The following is a 24,797-nucleotide window of genomic DNA, read 5'->3' as shown; positions in this document are numbered from 1 at the left end:
ATTCACTGTGACTATCAGGGCAGTCTAGGGTGCTGTACTTCAACACTGTGGGTATCACTGCATGCTAGGATGCTGTTATTCACTGTGACTATCATGGCATGCTAGGTTGCTGTACTTCTACACTCTGGGTATCACAGCATTCTAGGATGCTGTTATTCACTGTGACTATCACGGCGTGCGCGGGTGCTGTACTTCTGCACTGTGGGTATCACTGCAGGCTAGGATGCTGTTATTCACTGTGACTATCACGCGTGCGTGGGTGCTGTACTTCTGCACTGTGAGTATCACAGCATGCTAGGATAATGTTATGCACTGTGACTATCAGGGCAAGCTAGGGTGGTGCACATCTGCACTGTGCGGATCACCATATGCTATGATGCTGTTATTCACTGTGACTATCAGTGCATGCTAGGGTGCTGCACATATGCACTGTGGGTATCACCACATGCTAGGATGCTGTTAATCACTGTGACTATCCCGGTGTGCGCGGATTCTGTACTTATACACTGTGGGTATCACCGCAATGCTAGGATGCTGTTACTCACTGTGACCATCACGGTGCACGCGGGTGCTGTACTTCTGCATTGTGGGTATCACTGCATGCTACAATGCTGTTATTCACTGTGACTATCAGGGCATACTAGGGTTCTGTGCTTCTACACTGTGGGTATCACTACATGCTAGGATGCTGTTATTTATTGTGACTATCAGGGCATACTAGGGTGCTGCACATCTGCACTGTAGGTATCACTACATACAAGGATGATGTTATTCACTGTGACTATCAGGGCATGCTAAGGTACTGCAAATCTGCACTGTGGGTATCACCGCATGCTAAGATGCTGTTATTCACTGTGACTATCAGGGCATGCTAAGGTGCTGCACTTCTGCACTGTGGGTATCACAGCATGCTAGGATGCTGTTATTCACTGTGAGTATAACGGCATGCTATGGTGCTGCACATCTGCACAGTGGGTATCATAGCATGCTATGATTTTTTTTTAAACACATTTTTATTGCCTTTTATATGTCATGTAACATACCCCTTGGGGGTGTCAATATACCGTAGACAGGACAAAGAATAAACATATCTTAAGCACTGCCTTCGTCATTATTCTAGCCTGGGCCCTTTCGTACACGGTAACTATAATGATCACATTGCTGTCTCCTAGCAGTACACCATATATTAAAGATATACCTCCCTCACCTTCTCCAAACAATAAGGCAACAAACCAAAACTTCCCCCACCCCCCCCTTCCCGCACTGCTGTCTCCCCTTGATTATTGTTCAGCTCTTTTAGTAGGCTCCCTGACACATGAGGCGTGGATAGTGGTGCTGTGCCGGGACCTCCCGTTGCGATCCCCTTCCTCTCCTGTGTGTGTCGATGCCGTGGAACGCTCCCAATCTCCTGTCTTTAATGAGTTATTCTGCCCTAATCTGGACCCTGGGGGTGCTCTACATGCGGACGCCGGTCTGGGGTGGAAGCCTCGGAGTCCTGCTATGATGCTGTTATTCACTGTGACTATCACGGCATGCTATGGTGCTGTACAGCTGCACTGTGGGTATCACAGCATGCTAGGATGCTGTTATTCACTGTGACTATCAGGGCGTGCGCGGGTGCTGTACTTCTGCACTGTGGGTCTCGCCGCATGCTAGGATGGTGTTATTCACTGTGACTTACAGGGCATGCTAGGGTGCTGTGATTTTACACTGTGGGTATTACTGTATGCTAGGATTCTGTTATTCACTGTGACTATCAGGGCACGCTAGGGTGTTGCACTTCTGCACTGTGGGTATCACAGCATTCTAGGATGCTGTTATTCACTGTGACTATCAGTGCAGTCTAGGGTGTTGTACTTGTACACTGTGGGTATCACTGCATGATAGGATGCTGTTATTCACTGTAACTATCAGGGCATGCTAGGGTGCTGTACTTCTACACTTTTGGTATCACTGTGACTATCAGTGGATATTAGGATGCTGTACTTCTGCACTGTGAGTATCACTGTATGCAAGGGTGCTGTTATTCACTGTGACTATCAGGGTGTGCGCGGGTGCTGTTCTTCTACACTGTGGGTATCACTGTATGCTAGGATGCTGTTATTCACTGTGACTATCAGGGCATGCAAGGGTGCTGTTATTCACTGTGACTCTCAGGGTGTGTGCGGGTGCTGTACTTCTACACTGTGGGTATCACCACATGCTAGGATGCTGTTACTCAGTGTGATTATCACGGCGTGCACGAGTGCTGTACTTCTGCACTGTGGGTATGACCGCATGCTACAATGCTGTTTTTCACTGTGACTATCAGGGCATGCTATGGTGCTATACTTCTGCACTGTGGGTATCACTGTAAGCTAGGATGGTGTTATTCACTTTGACTATCACCGCGTGCACGGGTGCTGTACATTTGCACTGTGGGTATCGCTCTATGCTACGATGCTGTTATTCACTGTGACTATCAGGGCATGCTAGGGTTCTGTACTTCTACACTGTGGGTATCACAGCATGCTAGGATGCTGTTATTCACTGTGACTATCAGGGTGTGCGCGGGTGCTGTACTTCTACACTGTGGGTATCACTGTATGTTGGGATGGTGTTATTCACTGTGACTATCAGGGCATGCTAGGGTGCTGTACTTCTGCATTGTGGGTATCACTGCATGCTAGGATGGTGTTTTTCACTGTGACTATCAGGGCATGGTAGGGTGTGGCACATCTGCACTGTGGGTATCACAGCATGCTAGGATGCGGTTATTCACTGTGACTATCAGGGCATGCTAAGGTTCTGCAATTCTGCACTGTGGGTATCACTACATGCTAGGGTGGTGTTATTCACCGTGTATCACGGCGTGCACAGGTGCTGTACTTCTGCACTGTGGGTATCACAGCATGCTATGATGCTGTCATTCACTCTGACGATCACGGAATGCTATGGTGCTGTGCTTCTACACTGTGGGTATCACAGCATGCTAGGAAGGTGTTATTCACTGTGACTATCAGTGCATGCTAGGGTGATGCACATCTGCACGGTGGGTATCACTGCATGCTAGGATGCTGTTATTCACTGTGACTATTATGCTATGCTAGTGTTCTGTACTTTTGCACTGTGGGTATCACCGCATGCTATGATGCTGTCATTCTTTACTATCACTGCGTGCACGGGTGCTGTACTTCTGCACCGTGGGTATCGCTGCATGCTAGCTGTTATTCACTATGACTATCAGTGCATGCTAGGGTGCTGCACTTCTGCACTGTGGGTATCACTGCATGCTATGAGGCTGTTATTCACAGTGACTATCACGGAATGCTATAGTGCTGTCCATCTGCTCTGTGGGTATCATGGCATGCTAGGATGCTGTTATTCACTGCAACTATCAGGGTGTGTGCGGGTGCTGTTCTTCTACACTGTGGGTATCACTGTATGCTAGGATGGTGTTATTCACTGTGACTATCAGGGCATGCAAGGGTGCTGCTATACACTGTGACTATCAGGGTGTGTGCGGGTGCTGTACTTCTACACTGTGGGTATCACTGCATTCTTCGATTCTTTTATTCACTGTGACTATCAGTGAATGCTAGGTTGTTGTACTTCTACACTGTGTGCATCACCGCATGCTAAGATGCTGTTATTCACTGTGACTATCAGGGTGTGTGCGGGTGCTGTACTTCTACACTGTGGGTATCATAGCATGCTAGGATGCTGTTATTCACTGTGACTATCCGGGCATGCTAGGGTGCTGCACTTCTGCACTGTGGGTATCACTGTATGCATCACTGTATGCTAGGATGGTGTTATTCACTGTGACTATCAGGGCATGCAAGGGTGCTGTTATTCACTGTGACTATCAGGGTGTGTGCGGGTGCTGTACTTCTACACTGTGGGTATTACTGAATTCTTTCATGCTGTTATTCACTTTGACTATCAGGGCATGCTAGGGTGTTGTACTTCTACACTGTGGATATCCCAGCATGCTAGAATACTGTTATTCACTTTGACTAGCACGGCGTGCACGGGTGCTGTACATTTGCACTGTGGGTATCGCCCTATGCTACGATGCTGTTATTCACTGTGACTATCAGGGCATGCTAGGGTGCTGCACTTCTGCACTGTGGGTATCACTGTATGCTAGGATGGTGTTATTCACTGTGACTATCAGGGCATGCAAAGGTGCGGTTATTCACTGTGATTATCAGTGTGTGCGCGGGTGCTGTTCTTCTACACTGTGGGTATCACTGCATTCTTCGATGCGGTTATTCACTGTGACTATCAGGGCATGCTAGGGTGTTGTACTTCTACACTGTGGGTATCCCAGCATGCTAGTGTACTGTTATTCACTTTGACTATCACGGCGTGCACGGGTGCTGTACATTTGCACTGTGGGTATCGCCCTATGCTAGGATGCTGTTATTTGTGGTGACTATCAGGGTGTGCGTGGGTACTCTACTCCTACACTCTGCATTCTTCAATGCTGTTATTCACTGTGATTATCACGGCGTGCACGAGTGCTGTACTTCTGCACTGTGGGTATCCTAGCATGTTAGGATGCTGTTATTCACTGTGACTATCATGGCGTGCGTGGTTGCTGTACTTCTGCACTGTGGGTATCACTGTGTACTAGGATGCTGGTATTCACTGTGACTGTCAGGGTGTGCGCGGGTGCTGTACTTCTACACTGTGCGTATCACAGCATGCTAGGATGCTGTTATTCAATGTGACTACCATAATAATAATAATAATAATAATACTGGATTTTATAAAGCGCGAACAGCTACCTCGCGAGGAGGTGTCCCGGCGCTAGAAGAACCATAGAAGACCTGGGGCAGAGATGGAAGACCTAGCGTGGCTGTGAGAAGAGCCAGGTCTTTAGCATCTTCTTGAAGCAGTGTTCAGATGGAGCTTGCTGGATTGCTTGAGGTAGAGAGTTCCACAGAACAGTGGCGTTTGCTGAAAAGGTGCGTCCGCCAAGGCGGGCCTTTTTTGCTCGTGGGACAGCCAGTAAGACACGGTCATTTGACCGTAGTGCCCGACTTTGGGAATATCTTGGGAGGCGTTTTTTTAGGTAAAGTGGGCAGGAGCCATGCAGAGATCTGAACGCAAGTGTCAGAGCTTTGAATTTTATCCGGTTGACCACAGGGAGCCAATGCAGGGTTCGAAGATGCGGAGAGACTGACTGCTTGAAAGGAATTCGCAGTAGCAGCCTCGCAGCCGCATTTTGAACTACCTGCAGTTTATGGGTTAGGAATTTTGGGAGGCCCAGGTAGAGGCCATTAGCATAGTCAAGCCGTGAGGTGACTGTTGCATGGACTACCAATTTCCTACAGCTCTCTGGTAGAAGTTTAAGAAATTTTCGGAGGTTTCTTAGTTTACTCAAACAGCAGCCAACCACTTGTTGAATATGGGAAGTAAAAGACATTCTATTATCCCATCTCACTCCAAGGTTTTTTGCCGAGAGACTGGGCGAAGGGGGGGAGCCCATCTCCGTCGGCCACCATAGCTCTGGGGCGGGGGTGGGACCTTTACCGAAAAAGATAACTTCGGTTTTATTGGCATTTAGTTTTAACTTGTTGATATTCATCCAGTGAGCAATGTCCTGGAGACAGCCTTTAAAGTTTGCGAAGGATCCCTGTGTCATCTCAGAGTAAGGAAATACCAACTGGGTGTCGTCGGCGTAGGAAATTGCCTTAACACCCCAGTTGGCAATTAGCGTAAAAAGGGGGGCCAGATAGACATTAAACAAGAGAGGGCTCAGGGCCGAGCCCTGCGGGACTCCACAGTTGAGGGTTTTAGGTGTGGAAGAAAACGTCCCAAGTGCCACCTTCTGCGTTCTCTGAGATAGGTAAGAGTTTATCCACTTCAGCGCGTTGTCTTGAATGCCTATCTCTGCCAGTCGACTAAGTAGTATAGCGTGGTCCACCGTATCGAAGGCGGCCGACAGATCCAGGAGTACCAGCATAGCTGAACGTCCAGCATCCATCGACCACCTCACTGACTCGGCTACCTCTAGGAGCGCTGTTTCTGTGCTGAAGCCGGGTCGAAAGCCAGATTGAGTTTCATGGAGAATGTTGTTAGTCTCCACGAATTTACTCAATTGGCGTTGTATCACTTTTTCCAGCATTTTACCCGGGGCGGCTAACAGGGATATTGGGCGGAGATTCGTGAGGTCATCTGGGTCCCCGTTAGGTTTTTTCTTTAGGGGAAGAAGAGTGGCATGCTTCCAAACGTCGGGGAAGATTCCTGACGTAATGGAAGAATTCCAGATACTCTGAAGTGTGGGCGCTACAGAGTCCGCTATGGTGCTCCACAGTTTAGCAGGGCAGGGATCATCAGGGGAGCCGGATTTACAGCGGCTGAGTTCTTGCCTCACCTCGTTCAGAGAGGTATGCGCGAACTGGGTGAGGGTTCCTCCTGACTCGCCATTATTCGCTGTGTCCTGTTTCACCGTACTTATTACTGGGCCAAAGGAGTCATATACTTTTTTAATTTTAAGATCGAAGTATTCTGAAATTTGCTCACAGAGTAATGGTGTGGGAACAACCTCTCTTTCAATGCATTGAGGTTTGAAGAAGGACTGCACTACTTTGAACACTTGTTTGCTGGACTGTTCTGCCTGTATGATTGAGTCCGCATAGAAGCGCTTTTTATTTTTCCTAATGGCTTTGCGGAATTTTTTTAATGCTTCCTTATATCTTGTTTTTTCTTTTAAGCCATAGTTTACTCTCCAGAGTCTTTCCAGTTGTTTACAGGCCGCTTTCTCCATGGCATGCTATGGTGCTGTACTTCTGCACTGTGTGTATCACTGCATGCTAGGATGCTTTTATTCACTGTGACTATCCGTGCATGCTAGGTTGTTGTACTTCTACACTGTTATCACCGCATGCTAGCATGCTGTTATTCACTGTGACTGTCACGGCGTGCACGAGTGCTGTACTTCTGCACTGTGGGTATCATAGCATGCTAGAATACTGTTATTCACTGTGACTATCAGGGCATGCTAGTGTGCTGTATTTCTACACTGTGGGTATCACAGCATGCTAGGATGTTGTTATTCACTGTGCCCATCACAGCGTGCGTGGTTGCTGTACTTCTGCACTGTGGGCATCACAGCATGCTAGGATGCTGTTATTCACTGTGACTACCATGGCATGCTATGGTGCTGTACTTCTGCACTGTGGGTATCACTGCATGCTAGGGTGGTGTTCACTGTGACTATTGCGGCGTGCGCGAGTGCTGTACTTCTACACTGTGGGTATCACAGCATGCTAGGATGCTGTTATTCATTGTGACTACCATGGAATGCCATGGTGCTGTACTTCTGCACTGTGGGTATCACTGTATGCTGTTATTCACCATGACTATCGCGGCATGCTAGGGAGCTGCTCGTCTGCACTTTGAGTATCACAGCATGCTACGATGCTGTTATTCACTCTGACTATTGGGGCATGCTAGGGTGCTGTATTTCTGCACTGTGGTTATCACTGCATGCTACAATGGTGTTATTCACTGACACTATCACGGCGTGCGTGGGTGCTCTACTTCTACACAGTAGCACTGCATGCTAGAATACTGTTATTCACTGTGACTATCAGGGCATGCTAGTGTGCTGTACTTCTACACTTTATCACTGCATGATGGGACACTGTTATTTACAGTGACTATCACTGCATGCTTAGGTGCTGCACATCTGCACTGTGAATATCACCGCACACTGGGATACTGTTATTCAATGTGATTATCAGGGCATGCTAGGGTGCTGCATGTCTGCACTCTGGGTATCGCAGCATGCTGGGATACTGTTATCCACTGTGACTATCACGGCATGCTAGGGTGCTGCACGTCTACACTCTGGGTATCACCTCATGATAGGGTACTGCTATCACTGTGACTAACCTCATGTTAGGGTACTGCTATCACTGTGATTATCATTGCATGTTAGGGTGCTGCACGTTGGCACTCTGGGTATCTTGGCATGCTAGGATATCTGTTATCCACTGTGACTATCACAGCACGCTCGGGTGCTGCAGTCCTCACTCTATGTATCACCACATGCTAGGATTCTGTTATTCACTGTGACTATCAGGGCATGATTGCAGGCTCATATTGGGGTGAAAAATTGGCCAGGCACCCAAAAAAAGGTGGTCCACATTTGCGGATCGCAACCTTTTAAAAGTCTTTGTGTGGTTAGCATTAGAGGCTTATTTTGGGGAGAAATCTGTGTTAAATCATGTTTTTTTTTAAGTTTCAAAGGCCAGTAGCATCATTCAAGACTGGAAACACTGTTATTCCATTACATATCACCTCGTCTTCTGACACGTACCTTCAGGTCAATAAAGCTCTCGCCATCAGGTCCCCAACCACATTGCTCTCTTTTAGATCCCCAAGGCCTTGCTCACCCTAGGATCTCTGGATACCCTGTTAGGACCTAAAACTCCTGGGCATCCTTAGGGGTTTTCAGTCACTTCTATCCAACATGGCCCCAGAGGCTCACACTCATTCTCAAGTCTGTAGGTTTCTGCTCACCTCAAGGACCCATGGGTTCTCCGAATCCTAAGGACATAAGGCTCATGCTCCCTATCAAGTTGGTCCTTAAACTACCTACTTACCAATAGCACCCTTATACTCATTTCCACTCTTTGGTTCTCTGAGGATCCTGCTTAGGCTCAGATCTCTGATGCTCCAGCTGACTCTCAGGAGCCTTAGGTCCAGCTCATCTTCTGGTCACCTGATTTCCCTGTTAACCCTTAGGCTCAGTAGCTCTTGCTCACTCATACCTAAAAGCTTCAGGATACCCTCAGTTCACTGAAAACCGTGTTCACCAGGAGATTTTGCAAAGCATATATTTCTGTGTAGTTTCCTTGCTGCTTGGCATATAGTTACCACCAGATCTCTAAAGCTTCTATTTCCTCTAATTGGGCATTTGTGGGGGTGAATATTTCTTTTGGGGGTATGGCTTCATTTAGGTCCCTGAGCCTCACCTTCAGCTTCCTGGGGTTTATTCTCACTCTCGGTTACCCAACGCCTTGCTCCCTCTCAGTTCTTAAAGGCTCTTGATTGCACCAATACATCCTGCAGGCAGTAGCTAGCTGCTTTAGCAAACCTTAACGTTTTCAGAAGACCACCATTCTACATGGAAATTCAATGCATTGCGGTCTTTGTGAGTACTTTGATTTCTGCAGCCTTCCAAAGGTGATTCGGGGAAGTGGATTCAGTACTTCCTCTAGGTGTCCACCAACTTCTAAATCAAGCAATTGACTGCTGGACCATCAAAGCACAAAGGAGTGTGAATGAGGCACTAATCCACCTGTTACTTATTCCAACTCACAGAAAACATCCAACGTGTTCTTCTCCATCAAAGCTTTGTTTCATCATTTGCTGTACACTATTTTTCTCTATTTGCCATCTCCTTTCTCTCTACTTTTGTTTCCCATCCTTCACTCTATACCAGGCATCATCAACTGGTAACTTGTGAGCTACTGGTAGCTTTCTAGATTCCAATAAGTAGCTCTCCTGTGTGCATCCTAGTCTACCAAACTTGGAGTTTTTGCTTTGTTGAATTAATATATGTACACCAAAATTGAAAGTTTGTATTCAAGATTAAAATGTGTTTATTTTCAGAACTCATAAACCAATGTTTGGAGAAAAATGACTGAATTCCCAAAATATATTTAAGCTGATATTTAAGTAATAAATCATGTGGTGTTCGGAAGACTTATTACTAATATTACCTTGATGTCAGGCGTATTACTGCTATGGCTGTTATGAATTACTCACATAGAGGCATTCTACATTGACAAACCCTTTATTACGTTACTGCTGTCAATCATGCCTGGAAAACTGAGATGATCACTGCTTGTAATCTTGCAAATGGTGTCCACTAATGTAATCTTGTCTAATGTGGTCAGTATAACAACACAAATAATATTAGTAGCTCGGGTGATTTGCACTGAACAGATGTAGCTATTATTAAAGAAAAGGCTGGAGACCCCTATACGAATCTATTATTCAACCATTTGTGACCCTCAATCTTTCCTGAGTCACCACAGAAGACACCGCTAAGACCATGAGGAGCATACACTCAGAAGCCCCACCGACCCCTGCCCGCCTCACATCTTCCACAGAGCAGCCTCCGCCATAGCACCCAAACTACAATGTACTATCAACTTCACCTTCAAAGCAGGTATGTTCCCCGATGACTGGAAATGCACAGAACTCAAGCCCCTCCTCAAGAAGCCCTCAGCAGACCCAAGGGACCTCAAGAACTACAGACCCATCTCTCTCTTCCCCTTCACAGCCAAAGTCACTGAGAAGATCATCAACAACCAGCTCCCGAACTTCATAGAATCCAACTCGATCCTCAACACCTCCCAATCCGTATTCTGCACCAACCACAGCACCTAGACCACCCTCCTAGCCGCCACAGACGACAACCACACTCTCCTCGACCAGGGCCATAAGGCGGCCCTCATCCTTCTAGCCCTCTCAGCAGCCTCAACACCGTCTCCCATCGCACACTAACTGCCAAACTCCATGACGCTGGCATACAGGGAACTGCCCTAGACTGGATCCGCTCCTTCCTCAGCGGCTGAATCCAAAGAATCAGACTCCCGCCCTTCCTCTCCAAGACCACAGAGATCAGCTGCGGAGTACCTCAAGGATCTTCGCTCAGCCCTGTTAGAATAAAAAATCTCTTAGCTGTATTGTTTATATACTGTTCTGCATAAGTTAGCATTCGCGGCACCATTTTATATTTGGCCTCCATTTTGAGTCATAATCGAAACTTAATTCTCTCTCTGCCTCTGCGAGAAGCAGCTTTGGTAATTTTCGCTTTCTCCAAGGTTGGGCCTTGCTGTACTGATGAATACATTGTTCTCATTAATGCATACATTTCCCACTAGACAGAGGCCTGCTCCCACGAGTCCAGCGATGGGCACAGGCAGAATGACCTTGGCATAGAGATAGTGTGTGCCCGGTCTCAGGATCAAAACTTTTACTTCTGTACCTCCTTTGTGTAGTTGCCTCCATCTGGAAATTTCCAGTCTGGGCGTACCTTCACTGATTCTAAATCGTGTATAATGTATCACCATGTTTTCTGGTGTCAGTCCCTCTGCAGCAATCCCCAGAGACTGGGCAAATTGGGCTCCGCTCGAGTGTATCTGAATAAATACTTGGTTTGTATTCTCTACTGTCTGACCGACTCTTCATTTGTATGGAAGACTGAGAGGTGGTCGCGAGTGACCCGGGTGGCCCTAATTGGGTCTCTTCCTTCAGCCCCACGCTCTTCAACCTCTACATGGCCCGCCTCCCTACCATCGTCAGAAAGCATAAACTCAGCATAGTATCCTACGCCGACGACACACAGCTCATCCTCTCCCTCACCAAGGAACCAGACATCACCAGAGACAGTTTCCAGGAAGGAATGAAAGACGTTGCATCCTGGATGAGCAGCAGCTGCCTGAAGTTCAACTCAGAGAAAACGGAATTCCTCATCCTTGGATCCACCCCCTCCACATAGGACAACACCTGGTGGCCCACTGCCCTCGACAACCCTCCCACACCCACGCCCGTAACCTCGGCATCATACTTGACTCCTCGCTCACCACAAACCAACAGGTCAAAGCTGTTTCTTCCATGTGCTTCAATACCCTCGGCATACTCCGCAAGCGCTTCAAATGGATCCCCCCGAGTCCAGAAAGTCTGTCACCCACGCACTCATAACCAGCAGACTGGACTACAGGAATGCCCTTTATGCTGGGATCAACAAATCTCTACTCCTCAAATTCCATACCATCCAGAACACCGCAGCCATACTCGTCCTCGGCATCCCACGGCAAGACCACATCACCCATCACCTGTGAGACCTTCACTGGGTCTGCATCAAAAAGAGAGTGACCTTCAAGCTGCTCCCTCACGCCTACAAATCCCTCCACAACACCAGACACCAATAGCTCAATGAAAGAATCTCCTTCTATGCACCCAGCAGAAACCTGCGCTCCGCAGACCTTGCCGTGGCCGAAATCCCACGCATCTGAAGAGCCAGAATGGATGGAAGATAGTTGTTGGAGGGAGGGCCACCGGGTAGTCGGGGAGACTCTTCCGGGCACCTTCCTACCGCAAAGGTATAGCCGAGCGCCGCTGAGAAGCCCCCTCGGGGAGGTCCTTCTCCTATGATCGTACTAGGCCCAGTAACACCACCACACAGGACTCAATAGCAGTTGCAAGATTAGATTCTTTATCGGCAGTAATACGGGCAATATTTACAGAGGGATCGAGGGATCCTATCAGAGTCTCAATGTTCGTTAAGAGGATAGGGTAGCGGGACAGTCTTAGTACCAACCAGGTACGGGAGGGCTCTGTGCCAGACCTTGGATGCTGGTCTCAGAGCGGCTCGGACGTGGAGAGCCGCGACGGCGTCTGCAGGGCTCGGATGGTAGTTCCGCTTAGGTCGAGCCGCGACACGGTCAGCAGGGCTCTGGTGGTAGGTCCGCTTCGGTCGAGCCGCGACGAGGTCAGCTGGGCTCAGGTGGTAAGGTTCAACAAGGTCGGGCCGCGACAACGTCAGCAGGGCCCCAAAGGTTCGTGAAGGTCTTTAAGCACGGTGGAGCCGCGACGTCGTCAGCAGGGCTCAAGTGGTGGTTCAGGGTGAGTCTTCTTCCGTAGGGTCAGCCGCGATCCGATCAGCAGGGCTCTTGACTCCAGGATACAACTACTGCCCTGTTGTCGGGTCGCCCCAGATATAGGACGGGAGCCCTTTGAAGTCCGGACCCTTGCGCCCGGAGGGGGCGGAGAGGCCGGGTAGGGAGCGGCCAGACGCCCAGCAGGAGAGGCGCCAGGCCCCAGAGAGCTGTGGGGCGGTCACACCCAGGTGTGGAGAGACGGTCGGGGATCCCATCGATACTGCCCTCCGCCGGGAGTGGGAAGGGCTCACGTGGTATCCCCCGGGCCAGGGGTTGGCGTCTCGATGTCGGGCCTCGCTGGGACCGAGGCCGGGTAGAGCAGGGTCATACAGATGGTCACGTGGAGTGACGTGCAATCCAAGATGGAGGAGTCCCGATGTGCATGGGACCTCGTGCGGCTTAGCGCGGGGAAACAGGACCACGCCACGAGGCCGGCTCCCACAATAGTTCTCCTACATTGCGGCCAAACCCTAGAACGAACTCCCCCTCTGCATCAGACGAACCACCACACTGCAAGCATTCAGGAAGATCCTCAAGACCTGGCTCTTCAGATGAGACGGAGCTGTTCGAACACCCCCTCCCCCAAGCGTCTTGAGACCCTCACGGGTGAGTAGTGCGCTTCACAAATCCCTGATTGATTGATTACTCATCCTTCCCGTTTGTCTCTCCGTTCCACTTCCTCCCAGTCTCTCATTTCCTTTTGTCTCTTTCTGTCCTTTCCTTTTTCTCTCCCCTTTCATCCCAGGATGGACAATAAATATTCTCTCTTTTTTTATTTTTACAACAACACTGCCAGAAAAGGTGTTTTCCTTAAATCCATTTGTATTCATTTTTTTAAAAAACTAATTTCAAAGTTACTTAAAACGTTTGTGGTTATTAGTGGTTTTTTTCTCATTCCATTAGACAGTGTTTGAATGAAACTACCAATCTCAGAAAATTGGTAGCAGGCACCTGCAGCTTCTATGTCCAATCGTTGTGACCTGCTGTGGAGGACAAAAGCCTCCTCCCCACACTGAAGCCGTGTTAATTGCCCTGCTCCAAAGACGCACCTCCCTCAAAGGCTCACTGGGGATGGACGGTGGTGCACCACATGATCTACGTCCTCTGGCCTCCCAATTGTCATTCTGCAAATAACAATGAATGGATCTTATTTATGGCTTGCTCAGACTTTCTCTCACCTGAAGTTGCAGCAGTCTATTGGTTACAAAAATCAGCCCATGTATGTGGGGCTGCTTTGCCATACGCCCGCCCTCGTGCATCGGCCGACTGCCCGCCTTGCCAATTCAACCCTGCGTGCTAGGGTGCTGCACGTCGGCACCCTGGGTATCACGCATGCAGGGATGCTGTTATTCACTGCATGCCAGGGTCCTGTTATTTTGAACTCTGCCTATCCCCTTTCTTGGATAATGACTGTGGCATCTTGAGTATCAGGACACGTTAGAAAAGTGCTGCACTGCGGTGGCATTGTAATAAGAGCGCGTGCCCCGCAGGCAGCAAAGCACGAGGTCCGTGAGACCTGCACGCGCCCCTGCAGCCTCAGAGTGCGGCTCTGGGGCGTCCACCAGCACCGTACAACTCTGCGGGAAGACGAAAGTCCGCCCGAACAAACACTGAGGCCTTTGACGCGCCGAGGAACGAGGCCGGACTTCAATGGGGAAAGGATCTATACTTTGCTCCCTAGGCAACACTCCCCTACAGCCAAACCAGCAACGGAAAATAGCAGTGCCAACAAACAGCGCAGACTGGACTGGCGACTTCACCCAGCGCGCTGCTAGCAGCGCCCAAGCCTTGGCAGCGGCCAAATCTCACCCCAGGCTTTGGCGTCCATCCTCTCTTGCTGCTCTTTCTGTCGTTATTTTTTTTCCTTCTGCATACCACCCTTTCGCTTGATCTTTTCCTCTTTCTTCGTTTTTTTCTTGCTTTGATTTTTCGTTGTTTCTTTGCCTGTTGCTTTCTTTATTTTCTTTCATTTGTTCGTCTTCCGATTTCTTCTCTCACCTTTTCTTTCATTGTTTTTCTTTTCTCCCCTACTGTACTTTCTTATTCCCCTTTTTAGTTTGACAGTCTGTATTTCCCTTGTAGCTTATGTTCTTTCTTTTTCAAGTCGTGTTTTTCTCTCTGTTTTATCTTTCCATTGTTCTCTGTTTCCTGGTTACTTGTCCCTGCTGAATTTGCATTTTCGGCTAGTTGGCCTGGCCCGTTGAGAGCGCTGCACGGGCTGTCGGTGCTTCCCGTCTACTCGGCGCTTTGCTGGTCCTCGTGCCGAGGATGGAGGGCAGAGCGGAGGGCTCTCTGAAGAGCGCGGACCGCAAGGTGAAGAGGAAGGAAGGCTCAGCGCTGGAGAGGGCCGGCAACAGCCTGTTCCATCAGATACTGAGCAAGAGAACTTTCCTGACGGCCGAGGAGGACACGGTCAGTGACCCCCTCCCCCCTTGTCGAAACTCCGAAGGGCCTCGCTTAGAATCCTTACAGCGCTGCTTGCATTGTCGACGCTGACCCCTTAGTCGTCTGCGCCCTTTCATGAGTATAGAAGGGGCACATGAACTTTGTTAGCCTGGGAATCTGCCCGACCTCGGCCGGCTCAACCCCCTTCTGTTCTTACTGAACTTCCTTCGTTCTCTCTGGCCATGCCTACGCTGGCCGGTGCTTGTCTGCGCCCTCTTTGTGGGTGGGTGGTTGCTTATAAAGTGCCCTTGTATTACATTCCACATTTGCAGAGTGTTTGCCTTAGTTGTGTGCTCCGAGCTCAAGTTGCTGCATTTCAAGTAAGAACAGTTCACCCCGTCCCGTTGTTTACCACACCTCTCTGCTGCTGGTTCACTACAAGTACCAGCAGACCTTGGGGTGGGATGATAGCTTGACATATCTTCTTCTTGTGTTTCTTACCCAGAGCTCGTCGATCGAGCTGTGTGAGCCAGGGAGGCCGCGTTGTTTGAAGAACTCGACTTCATGTGCTTATTTCGAGCGTTCAGGTCTCTGTTTCCAGTGCCAGGGTTTATTTTTAAAAGGCAGTATCTTTATTGTGTTAGTCCACTTGAAACAATTATGGACTGCAATTCCCAGAATGCACTTTAAAAAAAAATGAAGGGTTGGACTGAAATCATGACCTGCTGATCTTGTATTTGCTCAGCAGACGATGGACTAGAGAAGGTGGACAACCTTTGGAACACTTTCTGTAACTTTGACTATTTTCTGACTAACCGATGTGCACCTTGTAAATAGGAAATGTCTTGGGAAACTGCTGTGCAGAACACAGAAATGCAGCAGACTGCGATGGTAAAGTTGTTCTGCATTAACTAGTTGCTCAAATACTGCATTTTAAAATAGCTTACGGGGTTAAAACACCAGTTGCGGAAATAGCGATTGGTAATCAACAAATTAAAGGGTAAAGCAAGGGTAAGGTAAATCAGGTGGTTAATGCACTTGCTGGAGATGTGTGTGCAAGCCTTGCTCGCTTGTTTAGACTATAAATTAGCTGCAGAACTCTCAAATTTCCCAGTTCCATACATAACTCCTCTAACCACATCTTTTCGGCATCTGGGATTTGTTGTCCTGTTTTAACCCTTTAGAAAAATCAGAACTACTAGTCCCAGAATGCCTTGGAAACACCATGGAGTAGATGAAAATCCCAGGCATGGTCCTGGAAAACTTGGAAGCGTTGTTGTTGACAATGTGAATGTGTGTTTTGCCGAGCATGGCGTGCGCAACACGTTATTGTTGACGTTTTACACACTTGTCCTCTTTAAGGGCAGATTTTAAAGTACACATTTACTAAATCAGTAGTATGAACTGTAAAACCCGGGCGCGCTTTTAAAAACATTTACAGGCGGCATCTGCTATTACCTAGAATGAGACCTTCGGATTTCAATCTGTTGCAGTAGGTTTGTTCCTAGCTCGTTATTAAGGCCACGCGGTTTCATCCCCCTGTGATAGCCGCCCCAAGGCTCCCGCAACACATGGGAACATTTACCTCTCACTTCCTCGGAAGTGGCAATGCGTCTCCATAGCGATGCCTAATTAATCAGGCCCTTAGCGCGCTAATCACCCTGTTACTCCTTCGGTGGTTGTCTGCGCGAGAACCCCGGAAGTGTTCTCAGTGGTGCGACAAGTCAATACCCGTGCGGCGAAAAGGGCTGGTTGTCCCCCTTTCTAATCCGTCCCGTCACCCTGAAGCGCGCGCATTCTTACAGAACTCAAGAGGGCGAGGGTCTGTGGTAAATAGTTTAATGTGTTGTTGCAGGTGGTGAGCACGGTTAACGCCTGCCTGTTTCACCAACTCTCCTTAAGAGCAGGGGCCCTGGAGCTGGAGGAAAACAAAAAGGGCCCCTGAACCATTGCAGAAGTGGAACCGTGTTTGGCTGGAAATCGGCGGGATGGAAGTTTCAATACATAGAAATGTTAGCTTGCAGATCCCAAGTGTTTTAAGCTCTTCATAGCATGGGACGTCATGTTGTTTTTGCTTTGTGTATTAATGCCCATGATTAATTGATTTGAGCTTTATTTTTATTAAGCGTTCAAATCCTGGTGGGTGTCCTGGCAGCAGTCACAATAAGGCAGAGAGTAACTCAGAGAGTAAACAGATACGTTCTGGGCAGTTTACAAAACGTATGCAAATGAGGTGCTGAATGGATAGTAAGTCAAAGAGGAGACTATTTCATATTAGAGCAGTGATGGTGGAGAGAGCAATGCTGCCCATACATGATTTTTTGGAAGAGAAGCCGTCACAAAAAGAGTTAGAAGAACACAAGAGGTGACAGGCTCTAATCACAAACTGCATGTAGTGGTACTCAGCCATTTAATTGATTTCTTACCTCCAATTATCCATATTCCGGTTTTTAGTACCCCCACCCTGCCCCTCCCCGCCTTTCCGCCCCACGGAACTCCCTCCACGGGCCGCGGCTGGTGGTACTACAATAGTACTAGAAAATGCTATGCACAATACTCCGAGTGTAAATCTACACCTCTCCTACCGTTTCTAATGGGAAGATCCTCAAACATCTAAGTTTGCTAATAAGTACTACATGTGAGAGGGGCCAGAAGAGTGGCTGGAAAAAGGGGCATACTTCCTACCAAATAGGAGTGTTTTTACGGAGTTGTAAGTAAATATAATGTAATCTAAAAATATACACATTTGTAATTAAAAAATATATAACATTAATCTTTATTAAAGTATAATCATATTCTTTTAAATTTGCTCCATATATCACATTTAATAATTACTACATGATAAAATTTACGATTGATTTGAAAAAAATATAAACTTATGAAACATGATAAAATTAATTTAATATATTTAACTTAATAAAAATGTAATTCAAAATTAGGTTAATCATGCTGTAGCATTTTTTTAAATTTCGTTCTACATTTAAAATAAATATATAAAAATAATCCCTCTGTCTCAGGAGGTGGAGATGTGTTAGTCTACACTTTTGATTAATTTTACACTTGGATTTTGCGAATAGCCAAAAGTAGTAAAGTTACTCAGAGTATGAGTTAATTAGGCATGTAAGTTACTAACAAGTGTAAGTTACCTTTGTGAATAGATTCAAAGTTTTTAGAATGAGAACAAAAAAGATTGTTCTGGGAGAAACCTAGAGCTTTAAAAATAGCATGTTTCTGGTTAGGAAGCCAGTGCAGGGAATGGCAGATGCCCCAGAGAATTTAGAAGATCCCGTAATAATAGTGGGACTAAAAGAGGATCCTTCTGGAACTCCCTTTTCCATTGAATTAGACATGAAGTGAAATTAGCCAATGGTACTCTTGCAAAAGCGGCTCCGTGTCACCAGAGCTCTACATTGCCAAACCTGGGATTTCATTTTACCAACAATTCACATCACGTGCATTTACAATATTAATTATTTAAAGCGAGCCAAGTCCATTGGCAAATCAGCGTTTATTGAAGGCCTTTGGAAGGCAACAGAACCTGGGTAGAGTCTGCCATATTATACTGTATTATTGTCCAATGAGGAACCATTAAATATTCAATTTTTCTTTCTTGGGCCTTTTGGTCCTGCCTACCAAACAGTGCAATCTATGGAGTTTAGAAAGACCTATTGTTGGCTTATCTAGCCTGCCCATTACTTACCATTGGATGGCATAGATGTCACTGTTTTTGCTTGTTTATTCAATAGATTTTCATGACCCATTTTGTCCATCTTGTGTGTGTCTCCCTTAGAGCATATTCTTTATACCATCCCTATTGATTGACGGACTTATATTCTTCTACTGCTCAACGATAGGGAACTGAGAGTGTATGTGTTCTCAGCTCTCTCCCTTGTGTGTTTCTCCCACTCAAGCACACACTCCCCCTCATGCTCGATGTAGGAGAGTAGGATCTGCTTCACATATTTACCCCCACTTTTGCTGGTGTTTCACTGTTTTCGACTTTAGTGGCTGGGACCCTGCTATTCAGGGCCCCAGCCTAGCTGCTTCGTCTCTAAATTGATTGCATGTACTTTAGGTACACTCCAGATTGGATTCTGGGGTACCCTTGTGAGTCCCTAGTATATGGTATACTATGTACCCAGGGCATAGGTACCCCAGAGGCCTACCAGGGGCTGAAGCATATATTATGCCACCCCTCGAAAGCCATACAAAATGACACCGCAGGTCTGCTACTGCAGCCTGGGTAAGGTGGTGCATGCTCCCCTTACTGAGTTATAGGTTCACTATACCTCACCTAACACTGCACATAGTAACCTGTCAGTCACCCCTATGGCAGGCCTTATCAATCCTGAAGGCAGGGTGCTTGGTTATATGTGAGAGGGTGCCCAGGCATGAGCTGAGCCCCTCTGCAGCCTTTCGGAATCTCTTCTCCGGGGTTGTCAGTGGTGCAGCCTGACCATATACTCTTAAGTGCATTATATCTTAAACGGTTAATGCTTACTTTGGACTGACTGCACGGAAACATGTCGTGTTTGGTGTCAAACACCTTGGAATCATACCCCCCACATCAGTTCTTGATGTGAGGATATGATCCCACCCTTCTAGGGGGAGAGACATGACAGTACTTGTATACCCAGTAGAAATATAATAGAGCCCTGGCATCACAAAATGCATGCTGCAGCCACAGACACGGGTCTGGCTTCCTGCTGCTGACCGAAACTCTGGCAGAGGAGGCCTGGACAATAGGTTTCCTATCACAGGGAGGTGTAACCACCTCCAAGACAGGCTTATGTGTATTGGGGCTGGGTGGGAGCACTCTCTGAGTGCTTTGAAGTCCTGCACTGGGGGCACATTTAGTGTCCCTGTACATAGTCCAGCTCAAACCAGTTCAGGGGCTTCCAGCTCCTGCTCTGCCACGAAACTGGACAAAGGAAATGGGTGTAGCCACCCCTCTTTCCAAACCCTCGCAGGCACCAACTAAGCAATTTGCCGGTCTGCATCTCCGAAGCTTCCGCCGGACTCCGAAGTATTTGCAGCCCAGGAAGATGATTTCCAGACACCTCAGAGGCCGACCCGAGTCCCCAGCAAAGCTGAGACCCGCAGCCCTCGTGAGTAGCGTGGAACCAGAACTCCTGGTCACCGTGCACTTTTGCAAGTGCATTGACTTCTCAACATCTCTTAAAATCGTGCTTAGGCTGACTTGTAGACCCCACCTCGAGCAAAAACTCCACCAAAGATTGTTGGCCTAGTCACCCCGAGTGACCCGTGGGCTGCCATTTTGTGTTTCGTCTCGAGGTCCCTTTGCGATCCTTCGTCCATCGACTGGTGGGTCTCTGAGGGGGTAACTTTGAATTTCCTTGGGCTTCCCTGGTTGCTCCAGATGTGCCCTGACTCCCTACCAAGTGGTGAGTCCTTCAGACCTTGCTGGTCTGCACCGAAGCATCTTTCTCCTTTCTGCATGGGTTGCTGTTGCCAAGGCTTGTTGTGTCCAATCCGGGCACCGATGCTGCAGTACTCGACATCCTTCATGGAACAGCTCGAATCCAGCTCCTGGTGGTCCTCGACGCCTCCTGGTCCTCGTGGCTGAAGAGTCAAGCTTCACCTTCTTCACCTGAAATCACCCGACATCGGTGGGCATCTGCCTATCGCCTTCCTGCAATAAGAACTGTTGATGGACAGAATGCAGAACAATGTCATACATTCACCCTAGTACAGAGATCTGGGCCTAAATCCATCGTTTTTTTGCTCACCATGCCATTCCAGTTTGGACCCAGCCATATGCAAATCAGTCTTGACCCTGTGCCCAATGGGAACAGTCCAGCCCGAACTGCCAGGCCAGGTCCTCCCTGGACTGGAAACAAGCATCCTAGGACCGGTTTCCAATGGCCTGGAGAGCACGGGACTCACGTCTGAGGCTCTGAGCATACCCGTCCCACTCGGGGTGACAAATGCAAAAAGAACTATTGATGGACAGAATGCAGAACATTGTCATACATTCACCCCAGTACAGAGATCTGGGCCTAAATCCATCGCCTTCCTGGTCACTGGCTAGTGACCCAGACTCTGTCCCCTCTGCTTTCAGGTTCTTCTCATCTTCGATCCAGACTTGGATCTCTTCGGACACTTTGCATCTTCCCAGCAGCAGCACTTATTCACCAGCTCCCATTGAAATCGACGACGCGACCCAACACCATTTGACACCTATGCACCCAGCTTCCCTGGGTGAGGTAACACAAGTACTATGGTGTTCCAGTGGGTGTTGGCCCTAGAACTTCCTAAGTCCAAAAGGGTTTGGTCCTGACTCAATTCTAAGTGTCCCTAATCTTTAAAATTCTAACCGCGACTTTCCACATAGAAGCTAACGGGAGCTCGCGGCTGTGTTCACACACTGCACACGGCCCCCATGGGTCCCCTGTGTCACTACCTTGGGTGGTTCCTTGGGGTCCCAGCGATTCTACAGGCTCTAGGCCTTGTGTCTAATTAAGTCGTGGTTCTTATACCACTATCTTAGTATATGGTTTGGCTCGCCCCTAGGGCCTGACGTGTATTTCTGCTTATTACTGTGATATTTGAAGTGTAACTTATGTGTTTTGATCTCTAGTCTCTTAAAGAGTCTAGGCGGGTGTGTTTAGAAATAAATACATATATTTTATATATATACCTGGTGTGGTTATCTTTCATTTAGGCACTCAAGAGATTATAGACTGGTCAAACAAGCTGCTTTACAATCCTTCAAGACTTAGCCTGAAGGCTGCTCTCCATAGCTACCACTAGGATAGCTTTCAATAAAGGTTGTCTTTAACCTATAACCAATAAGGGGTTGGTTGGACTGGTACAGGGTGCCCACTATAACTAGTGGACAGCATATACCCGGCCAACTTCTCACATTGGTGTGCAGCGTGTGGGATTCCAGCTTGCTATTGTTTTACCAGATAATCTCAATTGAGTGACGAACAGAAAATCACTAAAGGTATCCTAGGTACATATAATACAAGATTTAGAATACAGTAAGATCTACTGAACTTAGAGTTGTGTGTTAAGGGCTTAGCACACCCTTTCTACAACTCATGAGAGTTTAGTAGGCCACACTAGAGTAGGTAGTGCAATACACCACACTTCACTAGTAATGTCTTCAAGGCCAGGAACCAGTGGGTCCCTGCCAGAAGCCAATGGGCTTCTAGTTTCCTAGTATGATAACCTCCCATTCATGGAACTGAGAGCATTATGTACAGCTAGGAAACTGAAGACAGGCAAAAGTCCAACCACCCAGCATCTCATAGAGGTACTGAGGCTGGATGATCTCAGAAGACCTATAGGGTCTGAAGGGGCAGGCAGAGTGGGTCGTACAGCACATGAGGAAGGGCCTAGGGGTGCAAATCCCCATGACCTAACCTCTGATGCAGGCCAGGCAGATGACAATGATCTGGACCTGGAAAATCCAGCTTCCCTGGAAGGTGATGCAAGAGTTGGTGGTGGGACTAGAAGGTCAAAATCTCCCTCAGTGGAGTCTAACCATTCTGGTTCATCTATAGGAATCTCTATCTCTTCTCATAGGAGGGAAATCTCTCAGGAGAGGAGGGAGAGACTGCTTAAGCATGAGGAAGCTCAGCTTGAAATCAGAAGAAAGCAGGTAGCCCTAGACAAGGAGGCTCTAGAGCTCTACAGAGCTAGAAAAAAGTTGGGACTAGAGTCCCATGGTGGCAGCAACATCCCTAGAGATAGGGAAATATCTCATGACCATAGAAACCTGAATAAGATTGTCCCTCCCTACCATAGTGGGGATGACATCCACAAATGGATAACTGCACTGGAAAGGGCCTGTAAAGTTCAAAGGGTCCCCCAGGAGCAGTGGGCAGCAATCTTATGGCTCTCCTTTGCAGACAAAGGTAGAGATAAGCTCCTCACTGTTAGAGAGGAGGAGGCAGATGATTATAGCAGTCTGAAGAGTGCCTTAATTGAAGGGTTTGGCCTAACCACTGAGCAATACAGGTTAAAGTTCAGGGATACCCAAAAGGCACAGAATCAAGACTGGGTAGACTTTGTAGATTGTGCTACTAAGGTTCTGGAGGGTTGGTTACTTGGCAGTAAAGTACAGGACTTTTAAGGATTGTACAATTTAATTATGAGGGAGCAGATCCTAAATAACTGTCAAAATCAGCTGTTGCACCAGTACCTGGTGGACTCAGATCTGACCTCTCCCCAATAATTGGGAAAGAAGGCAGATAAGTGGCTCAGAACCAGGGTGAGGAAGAAGGTACAGAACCAAGGTGGTGAACCCAAGAAGCACGATCCTAAAAACTCTGACAAGGGTTGGGATAAAGGCAAAGACCAGAAGTCTTCACAAGGGCCCCAACAATCTTATTCAGGTGGGGATTCACAGTCTAACAGGGGAAAAGCCAAAAGAAACCATGGTGCAAAATCTGTAAACCGAAAACTCACTGGACAAGTGACTGCACCAAGTTCAAATAATCTACTCCAGCCACCATTGCCCCTAAGGCAACTGTTCCCCCTAGTACAGCTACAATTGATGGTGGTAATGTTCAGAATAAGGGTGTAGGAATGGGTTGACCATGGGTTCTGAGATGGACTCTGGCCTACTCAGAGATCCAACTCAGGCTGTTCTAGTCTGTGATGGGGCATGGATATGTCCTCCTTTGTGAGTCCCAGTAACTTGGGCAAATACAGACAGGAGCATTTAATAAATGGAAAAGAGGCTTTGGCATTCAGGGACACATGAGCAAGTGCCACAATGATGACAAAAGATCTTGTGGATCCTGGGCAGATTATACTTGGTGAAATGTACCAAGTGACCAATGCTAGCAATGTCAGAACAGACCATTCTCTGGCAGTTGTTAACTTCTCCTGGGGAGGGGTAACTGGCCTTAAGAAGGTTGTGGTAAGAGCAGACCTACCAGTACAATGCTTTCTTGGCAATGATCTAGAAACGTCAGCTTGGGCTGAAGTGGAGCTCAGGACACATGCAGAAATGTTAGGGATCCCTGCTCATGTCTTTGCTGTGGCTAGGTCACAGGACAAAATGTCTAACAGTGGACAGGCTCTGGATTCTGGAATAATGGACCAGGTGCCTCCCAAGAGGAGCAGTAGGGTTAAGGCAGTGCCTTCCCCCCTGACTCATAATGCAGATCAGTCTCCTCAGGGAGATGATCTTGAGCCTGAAGAAGGAACTGTCCCAGAGGAGCTTGAACCTGACCAGGTTGAGTTCTTGGGAACAGGGGGCCCTTCCAGGTCAGATCTGAGGCAGGAGCAGAAAACCTGCCCCTCTCTTGAACCCCTAAGAAAGCAAGCTGCTGATGAGGCTGCTGGGAATGCTAGTTGCACTCATAAACTGTATTGGGATGATTGACTCCTTTACTCAGAGAGTAGAGACCCCAAGCCTGGTGCATCCTCGAGGTTGGTTATACCTCTGAAGTTTAGGGGCTTCCTATTGACACTAGCCCATGATATTCCCCTAGCAGGACACTTGGGCCAGAACAAGACTTGGGACAGAATTGTCCATCACTTTCACTGGCCCCACATGTCTGAAGGCACTAAGGAGTTTTGTCGCTCCTGTGTGACCTGCCAAGCCAGTGGCAAGGCAGGTGGAACCACAAAGGCCCCCCTGATACCACTACCTGTGGTGGGGGTTCCTTTTGAGAGGGTTGGGATTGACATAGTTGGTCTCATGGATCCTCAAACTGCATCTGGGCACAGTTTTATCCTGGTGGTGGTGGACCATGC

The 24,797-nt window shown here is 47.8% G+C and overlaps 1 protein-coding gene across 3 annotated transcripts in view; it reads left to right on the top strand.

The window, feature by feature from the left end:
* LOC146809955 (testis-expressed protein 47-like) overlaps positions 1 to 24,797 on the top strand; it is a 166,171-nt gene that overhangs the window by 54,531 nt on the left and 86,843 nt on the right. For 2 of the 3 annotated variants that reach the window (XM_085616816.1, XM_085616817.1), the window contains exon 1: positions 14,805 to 15,086. The exons of the other annotated variant lie outside the window; for it this stretch is intronic. In XM_085616816.1, the coding sequence (XP_085472942.1) occupies positions 14,943 to 15,086 (144 nt within the window). In that variant the 5' untranslated portion in view covers positions 14,805 to 14,942. Of the gene's footprint in view, positions 1 to 14,804; positions 15,087 to 24,797 lie in introns of those variants that run through there. 3 annotated transcript variants of the gene reach the window in all.

The sequence above is a fragment of the Triturus cristatus genome, chromosome 7 (assembly GCF_964204655.1).
Source record: "Triturus cristatus chromosome 7, aTriCri1.1, whole genome shotgun sequence".
Classification (NCBI taxonomy): Eukaryota; Metazoa; Chordata; class Amphibia; order Caudata; family Salamandridae; genus Triturus; species Triturus cristatus.
Note: the sequence above shows the minus strand (reverse complement) of the source record. Positions and strands in the feature narration are given on the sequence as shown.